This window comes from Apostichopus japonicus, chromosome 22 (genome assembly GCF_037975245.1).
Source record: "Apostichopus japonicus isolate 1M-3 chromosome 22, ASM3797524v1, whole genome shotgun sequence".
NCBI classification, from domain to species: Eukaryota; Metazoa; Echinodermata; class Holothuroidea; order Aspidochirotida; family Stichopodidae; genus Apostichopus; species Apostichopus japonicus.
Window position 1 is genome coordinate 25,486,488 of NC_092582.1, and position 25,516 is coordinate 25,512,003.

The 25,516-nt window shown below is 37.0% G+C and overlaps 1 protein-coding gene and 1 long non-coding RNA gene across 5 annotated transcripts in view; one reads left to right on the plus strand and one right to left on the minus strand.

Annotated features, from left to right (window-relative positions):
- The window catches only part of LOC139963827 (uncharacterized), a 44,506-nt gene that overhangs the window by 6,608 nt on the left and 12,382 nt on the right, over positions 1-25,516 (minus strand). Inside the window, exons 1-10 of one of the 4 annotated variants that reach the window (XR_011791768.1) lie at positions 20,163-20,174; positions 12,611-12,739; positions 8,798-8,994; positions 7,700-7,846; positions 7,226-7,309; positions 6,369-6,422; positions 4,033-4,191; positions 2,946-3,040; positions 1,513-1,635; positions 1,106-1,264 (exon numbers count right to left, since the gene is read on the minus strand). Coding sequence is in view for 1 of the 4 variants with exons in the window: in XM_071965011.1 (XP_071821112.1) it covers positions 4,165-4,191; positions 6,369-6,422; positions 7,226-7,309; positions 8,798-8,994; positions 12,607-12,739; positions 20,163-20,301 (634 nt within the window). In the remaining 3 variants the exon portion in view is untranslated. Of the gene's footprint in view, positions 1-1,105; positions 1,265-1,512; positions 1,636-2,945; positions 3,041-4,032; positions 4,192-5,048; positions 5,132-6,368; positions 6,423-7,225; positions 7,310-7,699; positions 7,847-8,726; positions 8,995-12,606; positions 12,740-20,162; positions 20,302-25,516 lie in introns of those variants that run through there. The other 3 variants (XR_011791769.1, XM_071965011.1, XR_011791770.1) reach the window with 3 other exon arrangements.
- On the plus strand, positions 14,646-17,228 carry LOC139963828 (uncharacterized). The gene is made up of 4 exons (XR_011791771.1): positions 14,646-14,872; positions 15,734-15,921; positions 16,311-16,524; positions 17,040-17,228. It is a non-coding gene; the product is annotated as an uncharacterized lncRNA (long non-coding RNA).

The window sequence follows — 25,516 nt, forward strand, 5'->3', positions numbered from 1 at the left end:
TATTGATTCAAAACTAATTATATAGTTGCAATAAAACAATTTCCACATTGTGTGTATTTTCTCCTAGTGTAAGTATGGTTTAATGTTAGAAACACTAAAGACTTATCCACTATTTGCACACCGAGATTTAGCATGTTGGAGGCGTAACGGCAGGCCTGGAACTGTTACTGATCTGTGTAAACCTCTCTCATTTATTGACTGATTGAAATCAAATCAAGGGTTAGCATAACCACATAACAGAAATAACATTGACATACACAGCAGCTGTCTAAAATACTTGTAACATGCAATAAGCTACATTTGCACATATAGACAATTAACATGATATAACGTCAACTCTTATCTCACTCCCCCGCCCTTTAGAAAATGTCCTCATTTTTCCATGCATCTTTTCACAAATACAAATATATTATTCAAATTTCCTCATAAAACATTTAAAAAAACCCATCCACACATGTAGATGCATTAAATACATATAAATACAGCTACGGCATGCCATAGCCCGGCATTTACTCTACTAAAACATCACAATTATACTCAACATACAACCAAACACTTGTCCAGCTACTACTTATACAATTATGCTATTCTAAATACAAAGTTCAATTAAGGTGATATAAGAAGAAATCCTTTAAACGAGCAGGGATGCCCGTCTGACGCCGACTTTGTTGTTCGTGGTGCTTGGTACTCAACCTCTGTGGGGAGAGGTAACAGTCTCTATATTGCTGTACCAGTCCCAGAACATTGAATAGGGACTAAGGGAAGGGATCCTGATGAAGCGGATTGATGTGGGTTTGGATAGCCTGCCCATTATATTGACATGATGTTCCCTCGTCTGACCTTTTGTCCATTTTCCACCAAGAGTAACTCCTCGCCTGTAATGGCTGGTAATGAAACTCTAACACTAACATGTTTCTATGTAAAGATTGTCACCATAAATTTGTGATTGCTCACTTCATTAATGATACCATAAAATTAAAGAACAGGTAAACCTCAAAATGATGTGTAACTTAAGCTCTGGCCAGGAATAGGTCATAAGTGATTCAACATCATCCAACAAATGATCCTCCTGAGTACATACACATTTAAATGCTAATTAAAATACCTGGTTTGCCTTAATACATATCCAGGGCTTCCTTTGAGATACTCCCTGCATCTACCCGTTGATTACATTTTGAAGAGTACCCCTGCCACTTGACCAGATACTCAGTTTTTCCCTTCTTCTGCCTCTTCTTCAGGACCTTCTCCACCGGGAAGAAATCAGCTGAAACAAAAAAAAATACCTTTACTAGCATGGTAAACTTAATCATTTAACAACAATAGTGGTGAATGATTAATCAGGAAGTTGCTACTCCAGCTTGAAAACTATGTTCAAATCAGTAGGCCTATGCCCTAGAAGCAGGAACCCACAATGTGCAACAGATGTAAGCATGTTGAGAAATCTGTTAAAAGCAACAGAATCATCTACATTGTTGGTTAAGGTGTAATACCATGGAAAGAGGATCACCATACCTGCTTCGTCTTCCTGCTCTTTTTCTTCTCCTGCTTCTACCTCTTCACGCACATCTCCCTCAGTATTTTCTGGACATGACTGCAACAGTCTTCATTTATGTCAAGCAGAATGACTGAAGGTCCCTATGGAGAAATGAAGATGATACATAGTTTCATTAGAAGTGCAAACTCATGCATCCGGATGTTAAAATCTTCGTAACTTCCAATGAAATCAGATGATGAAAGGGATAAAAAGAATAAACAATTTGTAATTTCAGCACAATGTAATGACTGGAAGTAATGGTACCATTCTCATTTAAGAAGGACAGAAGCTACAATTTAAATGGCTTTGATGTGATTCACTTTTGAGTCATGGAGGTGCCAATCAACACCTATTAGGATAGGAATGCTCACTGGCACACTGGTACACTAAGAAGGGTTTGTTTGAGTGTCATGGTGACAAATACTCCCCTAAGATACTACAAAATCTTTGTCACTCCAGTAACTTTTGGAGATAATAGATACAAAATAAAGACCCGGTAATATATCACCTTGCATGTCACTTCACAAAACATGTGTTTAAATCTGACATTTCACATGAAAGAAGAACCAGACTGCACAAATGCACTGTGGTTTCAATGATGAAAGATTTATAAGCAATAGCATAACAATCTGACCTTTATAACGATCTGACCTACTGTGTGGTGAGGCTGTACAACATAGATCTCAATAAGACAGAGAAAGCATATATAAGATACTATCCATAATGAAAGCTCCTGCCCTGATGTAACCACTGATAAGCTTCTTGAACTCATTGTGACATATTAGCTTATTATTTAGCAGCAAACTACCTGTTGAGATATTGAATAGACAATTCCTCACAGCTTGATCCATTTGACCTCCACCAAAATCATGGGCTTCTTGAAATTTGATACAACTATAATACCATGTATGATATAGCTCCAAGCTTCCCTTCTTGAGATATGTTTAAAGGGCTTTCACAGCTTAACCTGTTGACCCCAACTGACCTTTTGCCTTCACCAAACTGAAAGGCTACTTACATTCAATGTATTTCATCCACATATCAAACATGAGATAGTTCTTTAGGTTTCCTTTCTAGAGATATCTTGTTTATGAAGTTTTTACAATTTTGACCTCTGTTGACCCCAAAAAACCTCTGACCTCCACCAAAATGAAAGAGTTCTTGCACTTAATGTGGTAAACCGATATTCTATGTATTAGATATGTCCATGCTTCTCTTTGTGAGATATCGTGTTTACAAGCTTTGCTTCACAACACATACACATGCATGCATCACAGCTAAAAAGGTGTACGATGATCATCAAAACCAAAAATGATGAAATGCAATGCTTGTTGCATGCATAAGCAAAGAATTTTCTAACCACTGCAATAAAGATAGAAATGAAGTAGAACATGACAGCCAAACCACTGACCCTCTTGGTCGTAGGATGGATGAACAGCTTCATCACACATCTAGAGCCTTGGTCTTGATCCTGGTCTAGCATTTGACTATCATCACTCACAGACACTGCAAACAGAAATTACAGAGAAAAGGGAACAAACACAGTGAGCGAGCACATTATATAAAATTAATTATATTTGTGTTTTGTTTTAAGCTTTGATAAGTGCAATTCTGCTGCCGGCATATTAACATTCTGATCATGGTCATTACAAAGCTACAGAATTACAATAAGCCTGAGTGTAGTACAGTCATTTTGCTAAAGAGAATTTTTTACAAATGGTCAACTTAAACCAAAAGGTTTAGATCTTGAACAGGAAGTGGAATGACTTGTGCTGTAAAATCGAACAAAAGATGTCGTTAAAAAATATGTTATATCAGCAAACTTTAAGTTCGATATATGTTTTGTACGTACCATGTTCAGTTGCTGATAGGCAATTGGCATCTGGAGTTCTAGTTACATTGCTGGAAATACCTTGTGAGGAAAAGCAGGAATGTTTCCTATGAAAATGAAACAAATTTTATTGGTTACAATGTTATGTTCTCACGAGAGCTTACACACACTATAAGTATATACAACAATATATGGACAATATAAATGTGTACAGTCATGAACACTATTACAGGATGAAAAAACAGCAAGTACCCTAAGCCCAGGGTCAAAATGTTTATGTAGTGGTGTAACTATAACATACCACTATCTCTATTATGGACAGACCCCTCCCTCCTCCATTTCAGTGAATATATTTCATTGTGATTATTTCCCTTCAAGCCCGTATTGTGTGTACCTACCAGCATGTATCATGTGACAATTTCAATGAAGTTCTGCAGCAAAAACACCCAGACCCTCTCGTCCACCCACCACCCTCCCGTCCACCCCCTCCCCCCTCCTCTCGTATCATGTTTATAAGTGTTCAAATTGTCCTGCTTAGCTTTATAACAATTGATGACTGTAAATGACTGTAAACAGCAAAAGGATATCTGCTCACTGAATAGTATAACTTGTTGGTCTCATGAGCTGGCTTTACTAGTAAGACATGCAAACACAACACAAAACTTACGGATGGTAATACTATTTTGGCTGCGTAATATTGCTTGCAGATCATGGACTCCATACGCAGACGGTCGTTTACAGGTAATACCAGGTGGCAGACCATCTACCACAATACTCCCCATAGCAAGCTGCTTGTAGCTCATTGCTCTTCTGCCCGTACCTGCATCTGTGATCATATAAACCAGTTTAACAATGTGTATTCAACTTGCATTGTATTGCCATTATAAACATGTGTCCTTAAAATGTTGCAGGGATAGCAATGTTCCTTAAATCAGATAGCTAGTAACATAGTTTACTAGTTCACATGATAAACTCGAGCTCATGCCTCCATCCAGCTAACAGTGTAATATTTACACACAAGAACTGTTCTTTTCAGTGGAAACCTTCCCAACATTAAAGCTTTGCAAGTTTCCATTAAATTGCATATCTGGTGGTTTTTCTACATCCTCTAATCCGTTCAAATTTATGTTACATCTTTTCACTTCCATTATGACACATTGCATTATGTACAGTAATTATGGGACTCAGTAAAACCTAGCACTTTCGGATAAAAAAAATTCCTATTTTCGCAAACATTCCTAAGCGCTCAAGTGACTGTAGGTCACCCTGTGACGTAGATGTGCGGAGTCGTTTGAGGAAAACCTTTCGATCCAGCTATTCACTTCAGTACGGTGCTTACATTATGCCTGTACGACACTCTGTCATATATAAACTGTTAGTATCAAAATGCCAATGATTTGTGTAGTAGGATGGTGCCAATACACTTTTTAGAACCGAAGATTTAGTTTCTTTGTGTTTCCCAGTCATCAAACCGACGACAGACGCTGCAGGCTTGGGATTTATTTTGTAAGGAGAACTTGCAAAGCCTTTCTCGCTCCCAGGTTTCCCACCATATGCCGGCAAAAATATGTTCAGCATACTTCAGAAATGATGACTGGGACAGAGGATACATCCTTCCGAAAAGTTTCCTTGGAACGAATTGCTGTTATGTTAGATGTTTACTTCTAAACTCACAATTTTTACCTTTTGGTATAAACGATATCTTTCATACGCTAGGCTGACTGCTGTTTTCATGTCAGTTAGTCATATCCATAGGCGTAAGAGGCGGGGGCTGGGGGGCGGGGCTGCAGCCCCCCCTCAATCATACGTATTTGTGAAAATTCTGGCAATATGCTGAGAATTTTTCGGCACCTACTGAAAGAAAAATAAATTGCAATGTGTTTTTCAATGGTTAAACTTACATTATTATCATCATCATTGTAACAACTTCCCCCAAAATGGTAATAACAGCCACCCCCCCCCCAATCAAATTGGGCTCCTACGCCTATGGTCATATCTAGGTAAATCCAGGTTTATACGAAGGGTTATAGACAATGGGGATGAAAGAAAATATGACTTATTCAACCAGCGAATAGTTTAAGCTTTTCTATTTACCTTAGGAAGAATGATGGGCTATACTAGATCGATACTTCTAGCACAGTCTGATTAGTTCCAATTGGGCCTTATGTTAATGGAGAAAGTTGTTATGTCTCGGGTTCGATTTGACCGATTGAGAAGGATAATAACACAACGGTTTTTGATCGCTTTCTGCTTTATTGCTTACCAGACTCAAGAGGTCACTCCCAGGTCAATACAAGGTGTACACATATAAATTATCACCCAATACGATTCCATACCAATACATTACAATAGTGATCTTTATTGGTAGTATGCTTTGAATATTTGGCATGTGTGCTATACCATTTGAAATTATCCAATCCAATTGTGCTCGACTACCGTCCCCTTGCGCACCTCCCCGTAGCCCACTCTCATTAATCTGTCTACAAAAACATGTCGAGGTCAGTGTCTACGCAGAGGCCCTCTAAAGGTTGTCTCCCTAGCTAATTTTGATATACAGTATGCATCAACTCATTAGCCACGATTGCCTAATTGTTATTCTAATGTGCATACTCAATTGTCTAGCTTCAGCTGTGATTTATCCCATAAGTGCATTAAAATAGATCATGTTACGAAATATAGTTGTACACGAAAGATAGTTGGATAGTTATATACGAAAGATAGTTGTACGCTGCTACACAAGGAGGTCCTGTGTGACGTAGTTCTCTTTAGCAAAACCAACGACACCAGCTATAACAACATATATGGACGATTTGCATTGTGAGCATGTATATATTTTACTGAGACAGTAAAAGTTATTGCATTTTTCACTTTTGAAACTCTTAAAATGTGTAACAAGGAATCCATCAGGCATTTTTTTCTGTGGTGTTCCAATTTCTTGTGTATCTGCTTTTGTGGAGTGTGACTTGCTGAAAAGTACTTTATGGCAGCAAGACTGAGACATACCCCGCAAAGCTTTGTATTTCTTGGATTCAACTGCATCCACTGACCGAAAGCTAACTGCAAACACGATTAATTGCAACAAAAATGAAGAAATACCTGAAATGTTGATATTTTTCACAAGGTAGGAATCGGAATTGCAGCCAGACCTCAATATTATACTGCACACTATGTAAAGTGGCCTATAATGGCAACGAATCTTACAAAATATGATCAGTCGTTGATGCAGGTTTGTAACCATAATTTACTTGTAACTGAAGAACTGCCAACCAAAATGAGTTCAAGTAGCCATGTGTGAACAATCTAACAACCATTTCTTTCTCTTGTAACTGCATGTTTATTGCAAGACTGAAGTTAATAAAAGGCTTACTTTCTTACGAGAAGTACGAGGAAAGTCCATTGTTATTGTTTGCGTTAGCGGTACACTCTGCAGAATGACATCACACGGTGACCTGTACGTCTATTAGCTTGTAGGAATCAGGTTTCTGGTCAGTGAGAATCTGCTAACTTTGACATCTAAATTACTTTCTTTTTCAACTAAACGGAAACCACAGTATTGTTTGTGTAGTAAATACTTTACTATGAGCTGAAAAAATGGAATATTGCATTTTAATGTCTGCAGCTCATCATAATGAACAATCAATATTGGGCAGCTAATGTAAGTAGCACTGTGAACAATTGGGAAACTGATTGACTGATGTTCCATTTGTTTGTATTTCACTCAGCAATTAAAGAATGGAATTTGACTTTATCATATAAAAAAAAATCCTGTTAATTGCTAAAGAGTAAGTGACAATAAGACAACACTAATATTTCTCTCCCAAGATGCAATCGATGAACATGAGTTAGTCAGTTTCACTTACAGTATTTTTCGTTAAAGAGCTCCTGCACGCTGGTACGTAGTGTTGCACGGGTTGCTTCTTTAACAGGACCATCAGCATTACCCTCTATTGAATGAAACAGAAAGAAAAAAACTATCACAAGTTTAATCTATCTTCAAAATGAATGTATGACCTTTAGATATTTCCTCATATGCAGTTGATTTTTGTTGGATAATTATGCTACTGTACATTACACCACTTAATAGATTTGACTTCTACTGAAAAACCCGTTCATATTACTGCTGTGGTGTTGAAATTCTCCTTACTACTTCAAATTTATATCAGCAACTCTTTTTCTTTTCTTGGTTTGCTAGAACTTGAGAGGGATGTTGGTCGGTAAGAGGGATGAAGTCAAAGCAATCTGACTTCCAGGCATTTAAAGTCTCTATGCCACAAAACTTGACTAATAAATAACTGCAATGAATAGTAACTCAACACTGAAATTGTTTTGCATACCTATAACACTCAGTCCAAATTTTCGTAAGAGTTCTACCTCTTTATCTAAAAACATTGGCCTTCAGTAGTTCCTGAACTATGGAGATTTTGCTCGGTATCTATGGCAACGAACATTGCTTCATAGTCCAACTCTTGAAGATGAAAACACTGGAAAGAAATGAAGAACAATTATATTACTCCCATGCAGTAATACGAACAAACATTAAAGCACCCTCAACAATCTAACACACGCTCACACACAAACAAACGTGCAAAAAAAGATGGAATCTCTTTTTGTTTTCCACCACAATGCCCCAATAATAATTCATTGCAATTTTCAGGTGCATTATTGAATTGCTAGTTATTTGAGTCAACGATATCATAGCGGACATGCTGGTAACCTCTACTGATGAACAAATACAGTAACTGGAGTTAACATGCAACATCACAGAGTCAATCTGCTTCACTGGTTATGACTTTTGTGGTAAATTTGATTGTGATTGTTGTTTTTTTGTTTAATACTTTGAAATATGACTTTGCTGTTCTTCAGTACAGAGCAGAAAATTCCCTCACCCACTACTACTGAAATCACATCACTGTAGCTTCCTAGTTGGATATTAATAAAAAACAATAGGAACAGTGAAGATTTTTCCTCTGCATTAATTGCAATGATATCACACTAATAGTACAAAATGTGGAGGTACATAGCGGTTCCATGCAAGTTCTATCATATGGGGGAAATTGGTTAGACTTTGCGTCTTAATGATTATGTCAAGTGTCAAGTGCATGGGAATGTTGTACTAAAGTATTTTCATCGGTAATGAAATATAGAGAAACATAATTTGGCATAGTCATTGGAGTCCTACTCAGGCAATAAAAACATAAGTGAAAGACTATTTAATAAGCAGCCATGATAACACCTGCAATGTCATACCTACAGATGGGAGTGAAACGATATGCAGCTCTAATTTTTTGCTAATTTGCATACAGATTGTTATATTCATCAGTCTTCCACTAAAATTTCTGCAGTATGTAATTACTGACATACCATGAAATTGTATGTATTAACACTCTCACTGCAAATGAAAGCCTTTTGTTACTGCTATTTCAGTTTTTTACCATTTTCTTGATTTCAGTCAAAATGTGCCTGGCCATGACCTTCTCATGCTCCTGCCTGATTGTAGTACCTTCAGCTTCCATCCTATTTTTGTTATCTGCTTGCTCTTTGTATCTGCTGACTTCTGGTGTACCCTTGACTTTCTTCCATGCTTTATTGGCTTTGTTAAGGGTTGCACCCTGGTTCTCAGGTGATGTTGCTGCAAAACAAAGAAGAATAGAAGATTAACTCATTTTGGCAATGGTGATAAAAGGCAGCTCAATGTAGGTATTTTATCCAGATAGCTGCATCCCTAAAGGTGGTTAATTAGGGAAGCCTCGCAAATCTAACCGCCATGTCCGGGCCGGTGGATTTTTCCGCGGCTATAATGAGCACAGCCACAAGCAGATAATGAGTCACACTTGAGTGCACACTCTCTCCAAACCACCCTCCAAGCTATACAGTTACATTCACAGCCGCGGTCAAGTTTTTACTAAGCCGATTTGAACACAATAGTGAGTTGAACAAAACATCATAGCTAAGTCTCAAGGTATTCAAACGTTTCAAAAAAGATAGTATGTTTATACGCCGTATTTTATCCTACTGCAGAAGCAAAACTTCTTGTGAAAAATAAGTAAGGAAATGTGAATTTACACTGCAGGAATCTAAAATGCTATCTTTCTTATTTTCCCAGTCGGCCAAGTAGGAACAAAAAGTTTCGTTGCCTTCTTGCAAGGACATTAAGTTTCCTGAATTTTTAAGATTTAAAAATCTAAAAAACTGAAATCACAATCTCACTTCTTGTACACGTGCACATAAGCGTGAACCAGAGCCTAACATACGGGATGACTTTAGAATAATCCTACTAAGTTGTATAGAACAGGACCTAAACTACCTAGCTAGGTGAAAAAAAAACGGTTGACTGTAGGGAATCTTTCGCACTCCAGCGAAGCTGTACTTTTTTTTAGCCAGCTAGATCGTAGACATGAGGATTGAACAAATGACGATAATTTCTTGTGAAATAAATGCGGAAAAAATGCGATTATCCTTTCTCCGTTTTAAGTGTAAATGTTATTCTAGCATTAAAGAAAGTTGAAAGAAATAAAGTTTATCAACTCCATTTACTGACTTTTGAACTTCGTAAAAAAAAACGTCCTTTAACTACTCTGAAAATCAGTAGAGAAATTAGCAATTGTGTACGAGCAGTAAGTTGGTACACCTTTCAAATTTTACGAAAGATCGAGCAAAATACTTTCGAAAAATTCACGCGAAACTGGCATATCGTGCTAAATGCAATTAATGTCATGTAGACAAGGCTCTAGTACACCCATTTATGAATAAACCATATGACCACATCTGGCGGGGGGAAAAGAAAGTATTTTCTAGAATTTCCACCCAAAAAAAAAGGAAAAATTAATATCCTACCATAGTTAAGTGTATAGTAAATAGCCTAACCACTTCGCCGGTTACGGATCTCACGTAACAACAAAAACACAACTAATTGTATTTTGCGAAGTTGACGTTTTCTACAAGGACATGGAAACAATATTTAGCATTCAGTTAATCATGCCAAGTGGCCTAAAACATGGGATTAAAAGGTTTACTTTCATAAAGATAGCCATACTGTAGCTATTGGGGCCTTGATATCGTGCTATGTCTGTATGGTATAGACTCGTGTATCATGGGGAATAGAATGTTTTGTTCATGCGGAGGAGTCGGTTGGCTTGAGGTGTGTTTTACTTACCTTAATGTTACGGGGATATATACTTTTCTTGAACGTCTAAGATAATATTTCGCATAACTTTACCGATCCTTTACTGACTTACCTAATTAATTCTAGAGTGGAGCCAAAATAGTTTACTCCATGAAAAGTTTTTTGGAAACGTGCCAAAAATGTTAACAAACAGGTGTTAAACAGGGGGGTTGTTTGGCAGTATGCCTACGATGATATTTAAGTAGGGGTAAACACTGCAGTTGTAAACTGATGTACGTATAGTAAAATTTTCACCGAATAGTAACATATCTCTAACCACATGGCAGCCTAACACACTCAGTCAATGGGAAATCAAAACCATCTGTTTATTCGTTGAATTTGTGTCGCAGTTAGCTTCAGAGATCAACGTTACGGTCGATGTTCTCTCTTTAACATACATATGTGGCATAGCTTAACTATTGTTTTGTTTAAATTCTGGTTTGTCAATATGGGTTTTCTGAAGCTCTTGGGGGCATATATTTAATGCAATGGCTGATTCAGTTTTTAATTCATAGTTACGTACCACTCGTTGAACAAGGCTCATAATGTATAGGCCCAGGTAAAGGCTGCTTTTATCGAACTTTCGAGTAGCGGAGTTTCACAATTGTTCATAAGAGACCCAAGAAATTTTATTTGTGAGGTTTGATAACGTGGAAGATTTGCAAGAATTATATAAAGTACTGAATCTCGGACATTTGGTAGTGGCGGATTTTAGTGTATAAGTCACTTTGCAACATAAACTACCGCCCTATTGACTGTCAAAACCGCAAAAGTTAATCCGGTCACTTGGCCAAGTTTGCTAATTGTTTGTGAAGAATAACCAGCCTTGTGTTGTCAGGGCGCTGTGCTCATTACTCCGGCTGGCAACCAGCGTGTGTGCATTCAACCATGGGACCAATATGCACATGCATAATGAGCAAGGAGTGCGAGATTTCCGCCGGCCCGGAACCGGCGGTTAGATTTGCGAGGCTTCCCTTACTTGGAATTCAGACAGAGAACTAATTGTTTCATGCAATGAAAGTACCGAGTGTAGCATCTATAGATCACTCCAGAGAACGTTATACAGTATTACTTGACAACTTGCATGCAGATCTATTGTACACATTTGTACCTGTGCAGGAGACAAACCCATATCCTACAAAACATGCATGCTTACATAGAAGCACGATATTTTGAACACAAAATGACTTTAAGGGAACCCCTACACGACTTTTGATCAGGCCTCAAGTAATTAAGTTCTCACAAACTATCAGGACTAGAGAACACTATGAATCTTGATCAGGCATTGCAAACTAAATATAATCACATGTTAATAATCCGCTCTATATAGAAGTAGGCTCCCATTCAAATTCTTGAATATCCCAGGCATATCTATGACACATTATAAGCCATACATGACCTTGATCACAAACTCATGAACAGCACAGATAACAAACCATCCAACTTCATCAAATTTTATCCAGTTACATTGGATACTGAGTGAAAAGAAGAATCAAAATTTGGACACAGAGGCAGGCTGACAGACAGATACTGTAGACTTATGTCAGACAGACATGATATCCTTACCTTGGTTGCATAAAGGGGAACATTGTCATGTTGAGCTGTGTATGAGCTGACGTATGGTAAAGAAATCATTAGAAGCTCACCACTTTCTCTTCTTATGGAAATTTAGTAACCGACACGTCACCCTACATTTTGTTAGTCCTGTGTTGGACTTAAGAATACTTGGAAGTTGGACTCCTACCCCAGTCAGAAAGAGCAAACAGCTAGGTGTAGTACCACCATTATGATCAGTACTTAAGTATCACATTTTCTTAGTTTTTTTCTTTGAAATATCATGGCATGCATGCTAACAATCTATGTCACAGCTAATCAAGGAAAGTGATTTTGGGAAGGATTTTTAAGGGGGTGGGGGGGGGGGGTGATGCAAGCCACCTCCTTCAAAACCACCATAAAGAAGGCCAATAGTAAAGCTGGATGTTTGCTCAATATAAAATAAAATCAAAAGACTTGTGACTTGCATCAGAATCAAGGTTGGGTTTTCTTGACAACTCAAATAGTAATGAACTTCATATCTACCCACCATGTTCTGAAATATACTCTGCCATGAAGCAGCTATAGGCACTCTTTTTCTGGGTTTTAGTGAAGGTACTTTGCTGCGGCTGCCAAATTTTCTTCTGACTTGCTTTGTTTTTGTGTTGTCAATCCAGTTCTAATGAGATATATAAATAAACAAACGGTTTGTCAAGTGTCATTCAAACAATTACAAACAATCCAATAAAGTATGATCAAGTCAGAAGCTAAATTCAATTAAAAAACTATGTAATGCAATTTTTCATCGTCAGATTAATAAGACAGATTTGGTCAACTCAGCTTACCAACATTTGGCTCATCAACATCATGGTAGCTGGTGGCAATTGCCATGCGTGGCAAGCATTGAATGAATAGTCACTGATGCAAGTGTAAGTTACAATTGGTAAACAGTGTAATCCATACAAAATCCAGACAGGCCTAAGAATATGCTGATGTAGCACATTATGTTGCCAATGAATTTAAGTGAAAGAAGGTTGAAGTCAAAGTACTGTACACTTCGTTATAACGTAATGATGGGAGATGTAGGTTGAATGGAAAACAACTTGCCACGCTGCTGCTAAGACTTGCTTCAAATGCTTAATGTAGAGCACCACAGAGCAAACACATTTAAACCTTGCAAGGAATGCCCCAGCATTCTACATACTGGTAGCTGAGATGATGAATCTTAACCTGAGCTCAGATATATCCTGATAGCCTGATTGCTGCAGGCTGCCATACAATGATATAATTCAAATGAACCCAAACTATGTAAATTTTCAAATCAATCTGCTAACTCTTTATTACCCAGGAGAAAATTCCTGTTAATACCTGTTACAATTTCAATTGGTTTTAACCGGAACCAACAGGGACTAACAGGTACCTGTTAACGACAACTGGTTTTAACAGGTATTGTGACCAAAACCAGTTGATACCAGTTAATTGCCTGTTGCAACAGGTAAATTACCTGTAAGCTGTAACAGGTACCAATTGGTTTTAACAGGTACCTGTTAAACCAGTTGCTTTCAACAGGTAAAATACCTGTTGAAAACAACTGGTTTAACAGGTACCTGTTGAAAACAACTGGTTTAACAGGTAACTGTTGAAAACAACTGGTTAAACAGGTACCTGTTGAAAACAACTGGTTTAACAGGTACCTGTTGAAAACAACTGGTTTAACAGGTACCTGTTGAAAACAACTGGTTTAACAGGTACCTGTTGAAAACAACTGGTTTAACAGGTACCTGTTGAAAACAACTGGTTTAACAGGTACCTGTTGAAAACAACTGGTTTAACAGGTACCTGTTGAAAACAACTGGTTAAACAGGTACCTGTTGAAAACAACTGGTTTAACAGGTACCTGTTGAAAACAACTGGTTTAACAGGTACCTGTTACACCAGTTGCATTCAACAGGTACCAGTTGGTTCAAATTTCTGTCTCCACTTTAAGGCACATAATGGTGGATCACCGTTGTCAGGGAAGGTTTATGAGGGGAGGGGGGCTTGAAAATTTTTGTTTCTCATAAAGGGCTTATATGCAAAATAATGCAATTATTTCCTCTTTTTTTGCTCCCTTCGTTTTTTTCACCGTCGGACATCACGTCCCCAAACATTTTTGTGGAGGTACTCTTTCCCCTGCCCTCCCCCTTCCCCGCCCTCGCTGGTTTGCCACTGCAAAGATGTGGTATAACATATGTCTGATCACTGAATTGTTTATCCTATTTGGTACATTAAGGTAAAATGAAAAATTCACATTAAATTTATGAGAGAGTTCTTCCAGATAGTATATGAATACGTAGCATACACATACATCAAAAGATTGAGACGAGCTCGCATCTATATTTAGATCAGTGATTCATAGTCTAAGAAAGTAAGACACATATTGCCAAGTCAAGATCAAGATAAAAATAATTAATGTTTAAATTGTATTATGATTTAATTCTTTCTTATTTACAGTTGTTTTAAATTTTTGATATCAATTAATGATATTTGTAATTTTTAGTGACATGAAACTCTCAAATTGGGGCCAAAGACAATTTTGTAAATTTTCGATAATCACATTTTGTACGAGGTTGAACTTTGACTTCAACACCATATTCAATTTCGAAACCGAGGAGCAACGGCAACTTGCATTGCACAGCGTAAGCATTGCTTGGCATGGTTTAATACGATCACTCTAAGCAACTTTCAACTGTTAATCACCCAAGAAGATCTATAGAAGAATGGAAGTATTAACCGCCACCATCGGCCTACCTGTTGTTCCTTAAACTTGGAGGTAAAACTAACGTTAATTGTTAGGCCACTGGCACTTGTGACCGTTGTTAGGCTAGCGTTTCGCAATACACAAGTGCAATGACAGTGAGTAGCCTAGGTTTTCTATTGAATACTGCAGTGCATTCTCAACACTAAACTGTGCATTCTAAACACCAATTAACAATGTGTTATGTGTGTATTGCGCTAGATTGAACAGTCGCACATAATCTTCTAATTTATTTCCAAACAAATGCTGGGACTGAGTTTCAATACTGTAGTTTACTTGAAGCTTAGGTCTACACTCATTTGGTAAAGATTTCTTGAATTTCCCATGTGAATCTGAATGGGTAGGCTATGTGATATTGAATAAAACAAGGCTAGACCTTCAAACTTACTGTTACATTAGGCTGAACAAATTATGTTGGCTAGTCACCGGTATTATATACTTTAGTACTACTACTAGTAAGACTAAAAAAACGAGTGAAAGACAAACTGACTTAGTGTGACAAAGAACTGTTTCTTCTCTAGCCTAGGTCTAAATAAGACTTGTTAAGTGAGCAAGCAAAATAACAACGTAAAACAATTAGGCCTATAAATAAGTTGGCTCAGTGCATTTGTGTTTCTAAAATCTTGTATTTTTAGATCTTAAAAACAAACAAATATTAAGCCCATGTTTTTCTATCTCTGTAGTCTGGGCATTTGATTCTGGTTGCAATGATGACACTCTGGTTCAAATGTTCAGCTTTATACAGTCTGCTTCAGACTTTGGGAATCCTTTTTTCAGACTATTGTGGAAGCAAATCTCACATCACTTTGTGGTGACAACTTTATTTCATTTTTTCAAATGATTCATGACTACTGCTTTGCTATTTCCTTTTCCCAGGAAGAATTGAAAAACCAAATATCCAGGTGAGGTTTCCTGTGATGTACGACACCAGTGTGGAGGCAACAACAGAAGAGGAGAACGTATATATATGGCTTAAAGACATAATGGTGTAAGATGATATTAAGAGTTTATCCAAGAGTCCAAAAAGCAAAGGAACAAGTGCCATAGAGAAAAAAGATGGAAGGGTGAGTTTAACTATTGTACCCAAATGTGTAATGATATTATTTTGATACTTTTCATAACCTGTTTATATATAATATATAAAAAACAGTCTGGTACATCATTTACGTACAAGCATCATAAGTTTGGCCAATTTTTTACTGATTTGGGATAATTATAAACATGGTTACTAAGCTTTGAAAAATAACTTGGTGTTATAGTGCAAAGCTAGTAATTATTTGGTAAAGCTGCTATTCCTGGCTTATAACTTGAGGGACCTTGATTTAAATGTTTACCTCCCAATATGTTGATATAAAATTTTAATGTTAATGTATGTTTATGATAATGTGAGTTATCATGTGCTATATCTGTATATATGCTTACAGGTACTGTATATCATATTTTCTGTTCACAGGTCAATATTGGTGCAGATTTTGGGCTTCCTGAAGACAAGTGGGAGGCCATTTGTAGTTAAGAGAAACACTCTCTGTTCGTGAAGACTTTACTGGTGTTGATTTGGGGTACCAACACTTTGAAAACGAAAGTCGTTGGGAATGCTTGCACACGATTCAACAGTGACAGAGATGCAAAACCGCTGTTGTCTCCTGTGAAGCTTAATGCTATGGAAGGTTAGTCATTATGAAAAGCTTTCAAACAAGTTACCATTTATATTACAAGCTCATGACTTAGTACACAAGTGTACAATATAATTTACTGAATAAGCTGTTTTTCAGGATTTTTTTAACACTGACAGAACTATTTATCAGTAGGATTATGCATTCCAGTATCATGAGTTAACAACTGATATCATTTTGGTTGGTTCTTAATTGCCTTTGAGTTCTGACAGGAAGCCTACAATCAAACTACCATAGTGGTGTAGTTTTTCCAACGAAAAGATTGAGCAAACCCAAATTCTAAACCAAAAGAATGTTCTTGGTTAGACTGTGATTGCTAGTCCATTCAGGTTGGATACCAACAGAGATAAATATCGTGAGACATTCTAAACCATAGGAAATTTTGACCTTAACTTTCCATGAAAGCGCTCATCTAGCAATGCAAGAGAGTTTGTTAAGTTTAAGGACCACACTGTTACTGTTAATCATGATTTCAATTCTTAAGTGTTCATACGCTTTGTTTCTTGCAGCAAAATTCGTGGAACGTTTGAAAGAAAGCTGCAGTTTACTGAGGAAGCTGCAAGGTTCAGCAAATACATATCCGAGAAGCTGACGTCAATCGTAAAACAAAGAAGGCCTTAAAACATTAGTATCATATTATTTTTTTCAATGGTTATTGCTTACCATTAAACAGTCTTTAGATTTATTCAAGCATATTGCTGTCACTGACAAGTTAACTTTTCAGAGGAATTTTTTTAGACAGTTCTTTTTTCAAAGTAGGATTAAACCCATATTTATTATTATGTTTAAACAGTTATTGTTTGCCATTATATGGTATTTAGTTTTTTAATTAAATTCAGGAAATGGAAAGTATGTTGCTGTCAATTACAACTTTTCAATTTCAAGTTTTCAATGGAGACCTTCTGGACAGTTTTTTTCTTGAAAGTGGTTTAACCATGACTATTATAGACTGATGTTGACTTTTACTTGGCAAAGTCATGTTTCCACTTTTGCCTTATTTTTTTTAAAGAACTAACATTTCTAGTAATCAGTATGGACAAATGCCATTAAACAGTATTCAGATTTTTATTCAACTCCAGAATAGACAGTATATTGTCGTCACATATGTGTTCAGTATAAATATGCATTACAAATACATGCTTTGTAGGTAAATATTGTTTTTTAAGATCTGATTGGTAGCCAATTTAAGAATGAATTCCTTTCAAAAGGTTACTGTCTAACTAGTTATTATTGTCTGCTTGGATGCAGAATTGCACACTACATAGTTTGGTAATGCTAACTCTTGAATAACTTTTATCTATTCAGCTGTAACTTTTATTTTGATATAATGATTGATAAAAAATTAACCTTTATATTGTTTTAACAGATAGAGTTTCCTTTCTTAATTGCCACAGCAATACATGAAATCATTGTTTTAATGAACATATTTAGTTGGTATTTCATAATATATGTAAGTTTTTAATGTGTAATATGAAAGCGTTTACTTCAGAAGTTTGCTTTCTTGTTAGACTACAAATTTATGTTTTCTTTTTCATTGCCCTCAACTTTGCATTACTGTGCAGTACTATACTTTTGCCATTCATGTTTGATCCATTAAACTTGTCTTAACTTTGTTGGAATAAAATGATATTTTCAGATTTTTGTTAACAGTGATTTTTACTCCATCTGCTGGAAGTTCTCCCTCGCCTTAACTTGCTTGTTAAGTGTTAGACCTACATCATGTGCAACTGTAAAGAGTAATTTTAACCTGTTGAAATTCATCGCCACCTGTTTTCACCAGATAACTTGTTGAAAACAATTGAACCTGTGGAAAATCCTACTGTTATAACCAGCTTAAAACCTTCCATACATGTTCTTACCTGTTCAAACGTTTTCAATACCAGTAAAGACATGTTGAAAACAGAACCAGTTAAAACCTGTTACCCCTGTTGAAAACAGTTGAAACCAGTTCATACAGTATGTTATTACCAGTTAATAGCTGTTGCGCCTGTTGAAGACAGTTGAAACCTGTTATTACCAGTTAATACCTGTTCATGCCAGTTAAAAGCTGTTGTGCCTGTTGAGAACAGTTGAAACCGGTTAATACCAGTTAAAAACTGTTATGCCTGTTGAAAACAGTTGAAACCTGTTATTACCAGTTAATACCTGTTAATACCAGCTAAAGCTGTTGTGCCTGTTGAAACCTGTTGAAAACAGTTGAAACCTGTTAATACCAGCTAATACCTGTTAATACCAGTTAAAAACTGTTATGCCTGTTGAAAACAGTTGAAACCTGTTAATACCAGTTAATACCTGTCAATACCAGTTAACACCCGTTAATACCATTTAATACCTGTTATTACCTGTCACCAAATACCAGTTGCAACAGGTACCTGTTAAAACCAGTTCAACAGGTATTAACTGGAATTTTCACCTGGGTAGGAAAGCCCAAACAAAACTTCTTTCACAATGCGCTGGAAATACATTCAGCTGTGACATTTCAGGAAATGGCCACAGATTGAGGTAATTTGCCTCCACTATACACAAAAACATACAACTACAATATATGAATTAAATTTCTCTGTTTACAGTGGACCCCCTGAAGGAGTTCAGGTCCAACCTAGGAAATCCTAAGATTATGGATGGTAAATTTGTTCTGCAGTTCAAATGCAGATCTGAACCATCAAAAGTTTAAAGACCTTGTGTTTGAGGAATTTACAAGATAAGCCCTTCAGAGGGGTAGTAGATCCCTAACAAAGCTGTTCATTCATGACCACAGATCAACTGAGACCTGTACACAAATTATGTGACATAGTTTTATACATGGCAAGACAGCTGTATTGGTCACATAACACTTTATACCTAATTCCAATGGCATGATCACACACTGGGGATCTAAGTGTAAGCAGGATATTCATGATAAACTAGCCTATTGAAAGAACATCCAGTATAGCGGGGGGGGGGGGGGGGGGGGGGGTGAGGGGGAGTGGGAATAATTAATAGAACATCCAAATTTGCAATCTAACAAATGTCAGATACATGTCATGTTTGCAGCATTTCTTAAAGGTTAATGACTAAATTATACTGCTGACCAGGGTAAGAATGAGTAGGCCTATGTACTATGTAAACACTGTATAAGGGTATAAATGAATTTTCAAGAGGACAGGCATGTATCATGGCTTGCATGAAACTGCTCACTCTGGTCTGTGAGTCATAGAGTACTGCTCCTATGGGAAATTAAACAGGGAGTGTTTCCTACAGTATATTGAGAACACATAGACAAGTGCTATACAATGTGTCCAAGTAAGACCTATTTATGAGGTTTCTGAGAGATGCAGAAGTGATGACCTCTTAATTAACAGAACAGTTTGCACAATTTACACCTGCACCATCCCTAGCCGATGTACAGTACAGCTGTTCACCGACTTTCACGTTCTGCTTAAATATGGATTAATTTTACATGGCACAACTGACTCTACCAGCCATTATTGGCTTTCTTACTGGAAAGACCTTAGAGTACATTTAAGTGGGCTTTCTAACATCAGGCCCGCCCGGGTTGAGCTCTCAAAATATACTCATAGGAAACAAAACAGCGGTGGCAGAAAATTAACCCATTGTTCAAATTTGAGCAAAATAATAAATATTAAACTGACCTTTATTCTTCTTGCACTTAATGAAGTTTGTTTGGTTAACTCCAATATCTTTTTCTTGTTCAAACTGCTCCCATAACTCTGCAGCCCATTACACCAATATTCCTCAAGTAGTTTAATCTCATCAGCCGTAAGTGAATTCCTACAAAAGAAACAGAAATGTAAATTCTGCTGGGGAAGCAATTTATTTAATTTACATGAAGCCTATTTAGCAACATGTAGTCATATTTCAAAAGCATAATTGCTTAAATGCTTGTTAAATGTTTATTTACGTTTTAATTAAACCACCCAATATTTCATGTACCAGCAAATTTATAATGGACTTTACAACATTGAAGGTTTACTGTATTTGGCCCTATATGCTAGATTTTCAAATATGGTCACCTTTGGACAAAATTCTTTAATCTTTTTATTACCAATCAAGAGGAAATTTACCATTTCTACATGTCCTTACTTGGCAATATTCAGGTGAGCATGCAAGGTGCCCAGGTCTTTCCTACATTATGACTAGCTTGTCCTCACTATTTTTTACAAGTGACTTCAAGGTTATATGCTACCTCAGTTGATTCTTCTCTAATTTGTCAATGGGGAATATGGCAAGACTTTAGAAGGTTGTAACTAAGGTAAATGTCATCACAGCTGCTGCTGAGGGTTAATGCCATAAAGTTAACCTCAAAATCTTTTCAAGCTGAGATAAATTCCAAGGACAGGATGCAGTAACAAATTGCAGTGGAATTAATATTTATTTCAAAAACACTTAGTTTCTACTGCAACACTAATCAACAGGCCTGGTAACAGCTAAAAGAAAACCTCCTTTAGGAACAGTTAAAAGAATATCACTACATTGATTGAGGATGGGGGACAAACTACAGGCCTATGTTGTAACTGCCCTGTATACAGAATGTTAGATAAGGTACCTGTAAAACATTTGAAAATATTTAGAGCAATAATGTGCCATTTAGCTATGAGTAGATGGAAAATGAACAATTGGTACTGTCATCATTATTAAGTATATTGTAGCCATCTGTGTCAATGTCTATATGTGGCATGATTACCTCAGATATGTGGGGAAAGAGCTTTCTCTGTGCCAGTCAATGGAATTCTTTCACAACTTGCAAAATCACAAGCACATCACAGGTAGCCTACATGTAATTGTATTTTTTTCAGCTGCATGCACGTGATGCATGTTAACACTCCATACTGTATTCATGTTGAAATACAAACATACAAAGATATCTCTTTATGTTGTAAAAGTCTGAAATCATACTGGACCATTGGACAACTGCAACACTCTCAATGGACAGAAAACCACCTACTGCTGATGCAATTAAGGGCTTTGAGGTGAAATGCTGATACTTTCAAGAGATGCTCTGCAATGTATGTAAATACCGCTGGTGCTTATTTTGACTGCCTCTGCACTAATGTCCATTTTATGTATACAAGGAGAAGTAACAATCCATTGGAAGGTACATTGGGCCATGCACTAATCTCAATCTGGTGAGCAAAATAGTTAATCTGTGCAGGCAATGGCAAAATGCAAAGGTTTTGTAAAATGTATGCATATTAATCTCAAAGCCTTTGTATCTAGGTCTAGACCTCACACGGTCTTTGACCCCATGAACATCAGTAGAGACTTACTCACCAAAGGGTACAGTACCTAAGAAACAAATTTGGAAGTTCAAGCAATATTTCTTTCTTAGATGTAGCATTTTCAAATTTTTTCAGACTTTGACCTCAAATGACCTTGATCTCTATGAAAAACAATCATTTATTCACATATTAATTCGGAGTTAAAGTAACTTTCCCTTTTTGAGATTTGGACAAGCTGAGGCACTCTCCGTCTCCCCACCCCTCATACACATCCCTCATACACTCTCACACATACACCACATAACCATCCCATAGGTCCTTTTGGTGTCCCACAAATAATCAAAGAGGGGAATCTGATCTAATTTTTTACAATCGAAGGCATCAGACCACATACCGCTGGGCCTATTTTGGTCAATTCATATTGAGCTAGTACATTTCACAATATAATACTAACATAAAATGACGCATATTAACACATTTGGTTTCTACATAACATAAAAATATTGAAGTTTGAATTACTTTCTGAGGTCCATATTGTAGGTTCACATAACATTTACTGTGGAATTGCATCCGGCGATGCATTGCCTGCACAACTATGGAGCATATCACTAGCTGTTAGTAATCATGATTGGTGTAAGACAGGCTATCATCATCTGCTTTTTTAAAAGGGTATGTGAGCTGAATCGCAAAAGATCAGCAGTTACCATTAAAAAACTCTACACAGTGGTGGAGCATCCATACAGTCAGGGGGGAGGATGCCCCCCTGACGGACTCAAATGGTCTGCTGGCGCCCTGTTCAGCTTTTAACCTTTTTTTACTTATTTGCGATTATTGACTTGTTTATCGCGCTCTCATCTACCTATTGACATTTGTCACATTTTGTTGGTGTTATTTTCTGACAAAATGCTCTAGCGGCTATTTAGTCTTCGTTTATCTGCAAATTAGCATGGCCAGGAAAGGGTCATTTCCGGCGATCTAGGGAGTATCTTTACTCAAAAAAATTCTGTCCGCTCCGCGCCAACCTGTGGTGGCGCTCCGCTTAGATAGTGTCAAAAGCGCCCTACAGACCATTTTCGCCCCCTCTGACCAATACCCGTAGCTCCGCCACTGACTCTACAAAGGCCAGTATTGAAAGTGAGCTGTACATAAAAGCTTAGCTTAAGACCGCACATCCTTAGCCTGGCAACTGTTGCTATGACAACTCAGATATCTGTATATAGCCCAACTAGCAAAGGAACTACAAAATCTCATCCTCCCTATGGAAGCAATAAGATAAAAGGAAAAGAATAATGAGAATAAAAGAACAAACAGTCTGTTATGAGTACTTTGAGAAGAGCTACAACAATCAGGTTATACATTTGCATTTTTGCTATGGAAACTGTATTGATCATTCTTCCAATGTGTCATCATCACTTAAGAGCAATTCATTAGCTTCAATGTTAAGATATTCTGTTACTGCTTGCTCAAACTGTAATGTAGCATTTTCTTCCAATTGTTCATAATAACTCTGCTTGTCATGCAGCAAACATTTTAGGCCCATATTTACCAGTGATCTACTCCCTAGGTCCAACTTTGATATCTCAGCCTGGATGATAGATTGTTCCCTCTGGTAAAAACAGAGAGTGTTTTTCATCTCTGTTCTCATCTCTGTTCTGACAATTTCTTCCTCTTCGTGGCCTCTGTCACACAGATTCAGAGCATCAATGGCCTTTCTCCAGACGACAAGGGGTATGTCTTGATTATACTGCAAGCAAATAGATTATTGATAGGAAATAAAATAACGTTCAACTTTCACTACGTTGGTTCAAATTATTATCTTCAGGAGTCAAGATCCACCCCCCCCCCCCTGGAGTAAGATGCCCAGTTCATATAGGTCACTGAGAGCTAACAATGCCTTAACACCTATTCCAAAGTCACTGTTAGAAAGTGCTCTGACTTTCTTGCATTTCATTAACAACTTGAGTGATGAAACAGTGGTCAAATGCTGAGTATACACTTTGGTCTATCAGTATAGGGGGTATGTAATGGTTCCACGAGCCCCAACATGGAAGGCTCTCAAATTAATGAGATGGTGTGTAGACTTAATATGTGGATCATCAAATGTACACTGTATATTGAAACAACTACTCACACTGAGTACATCACTACTCATGAGATGGTAGAAGTCACTTGAAGGATCAGCAACTTGGGCAAATGTTACAGATTGCTGATAGGGAAATTTATTATTGAATCCACAAATGGAGCTCTTCAATGAACCAGCAGACCTTTTCAGCTGCTTTGTCACTCTCTGTGCAATAGCCTGCCCATCTGTATCATAAAGAAGTAGAGCAATCACTTACACAATAATAGGTTTGGTGATTCAATGACAATGTACCTGGTAAAGATTGACACAGTTGAATATCAAACCATTCCCATCTAACAAAACTTGCTCAGTGTGTTTGCTATTGCCCTAATTAATGAAATATTTTGCAGGTTTAGTGTATATAGGTTATTCATAATATGCTCTTCAAGATATTCCTAAACTATATTTGTCAACTCATCACAAAATCAAGAAATTCCAGTGATGACTTTCCTGTATCATATTTAATGATAGTATAACCTGTGCAACATGAACAACCATCACCACATTCATCATATTGTTAGTCACTCTTGTGTTTCCATCACTGACACTACATGCATACTGAAGAACAGGGCCACCTATACAAAGCAATGCAGAGTACCTCAAGTTGCATGTCTTTCAAATAAGTATATGTATGGTCCAAATTAACTAATATCTTAAACCTTCCTTTCTATGTACTATAAATCAAGCCACATTCTTACTCAGTGCATGTAAAATATTATTGCCCAAGTTGTTGTGTGCTATTGGGTAGGTTATTCATGAATACAAGTTATACAAGAGCAAAGGTTTGACTTTCCAACAGTATCTGATATAAATGCACCGACTGGCAGAATACTTCACATAACACAGATGGAGATACCATGTGTACATACCACTATATTTACGTGATATTTCTTTGAGGTAACAGTATTCTACTGCTTGAATTCTCATCTGTTCCTGCATGACTTTCATGCTTCTGTTCTGTCTCTTGACACATCACTGTACTCAGGGGATTCTTGAGACCATTGGACTGATATGCCATTCCTCTCTTCTGTTTTGGCTAATGCCTCATGCACCCTGGAGGTTACATTAAAATTTAGTAAAGGAAAACATACGGAACAAAGTTTATCATGATTTGACTGGTTTTGACATACAGTTATAGAACCACTGATCATGATATGACACTTACATGATATTAGACATACTCATTACTTATAATTGCTGCAATTGCAATATACTTACTGTCTTATGTGTGAATTTATTACCATAATCTGATCTTGGTCTTGTGGAATTGTCCACACAACAGGGTTCTACACATGAGAACTTCTATTGCTTACCTAAAACCTTCACTATGCAGCTATAATGCATCACATGTATGCCAATTTTCTGTGATAAAAATGCTTCATAATGCAAATAAACCCAATTTTGACCGACGGTCAGACAGATCTATAGACAGATAGTTTCAGATAGATGGATCTGAAATTGGGCGATGTCTACGTCGGATACTAGTGTGAGCTAAGAATGTGACGCATACTTTCCTCCTACATGAAATTCAATTAATACAACAATGTGCCGCAACGAATTCAAGGAATCAGATTTAGAAATCACTCTGAAACCTAGATTAACTCTACATTGTAAATCTGTTTCCAATGGTAAGGAAAATACATTA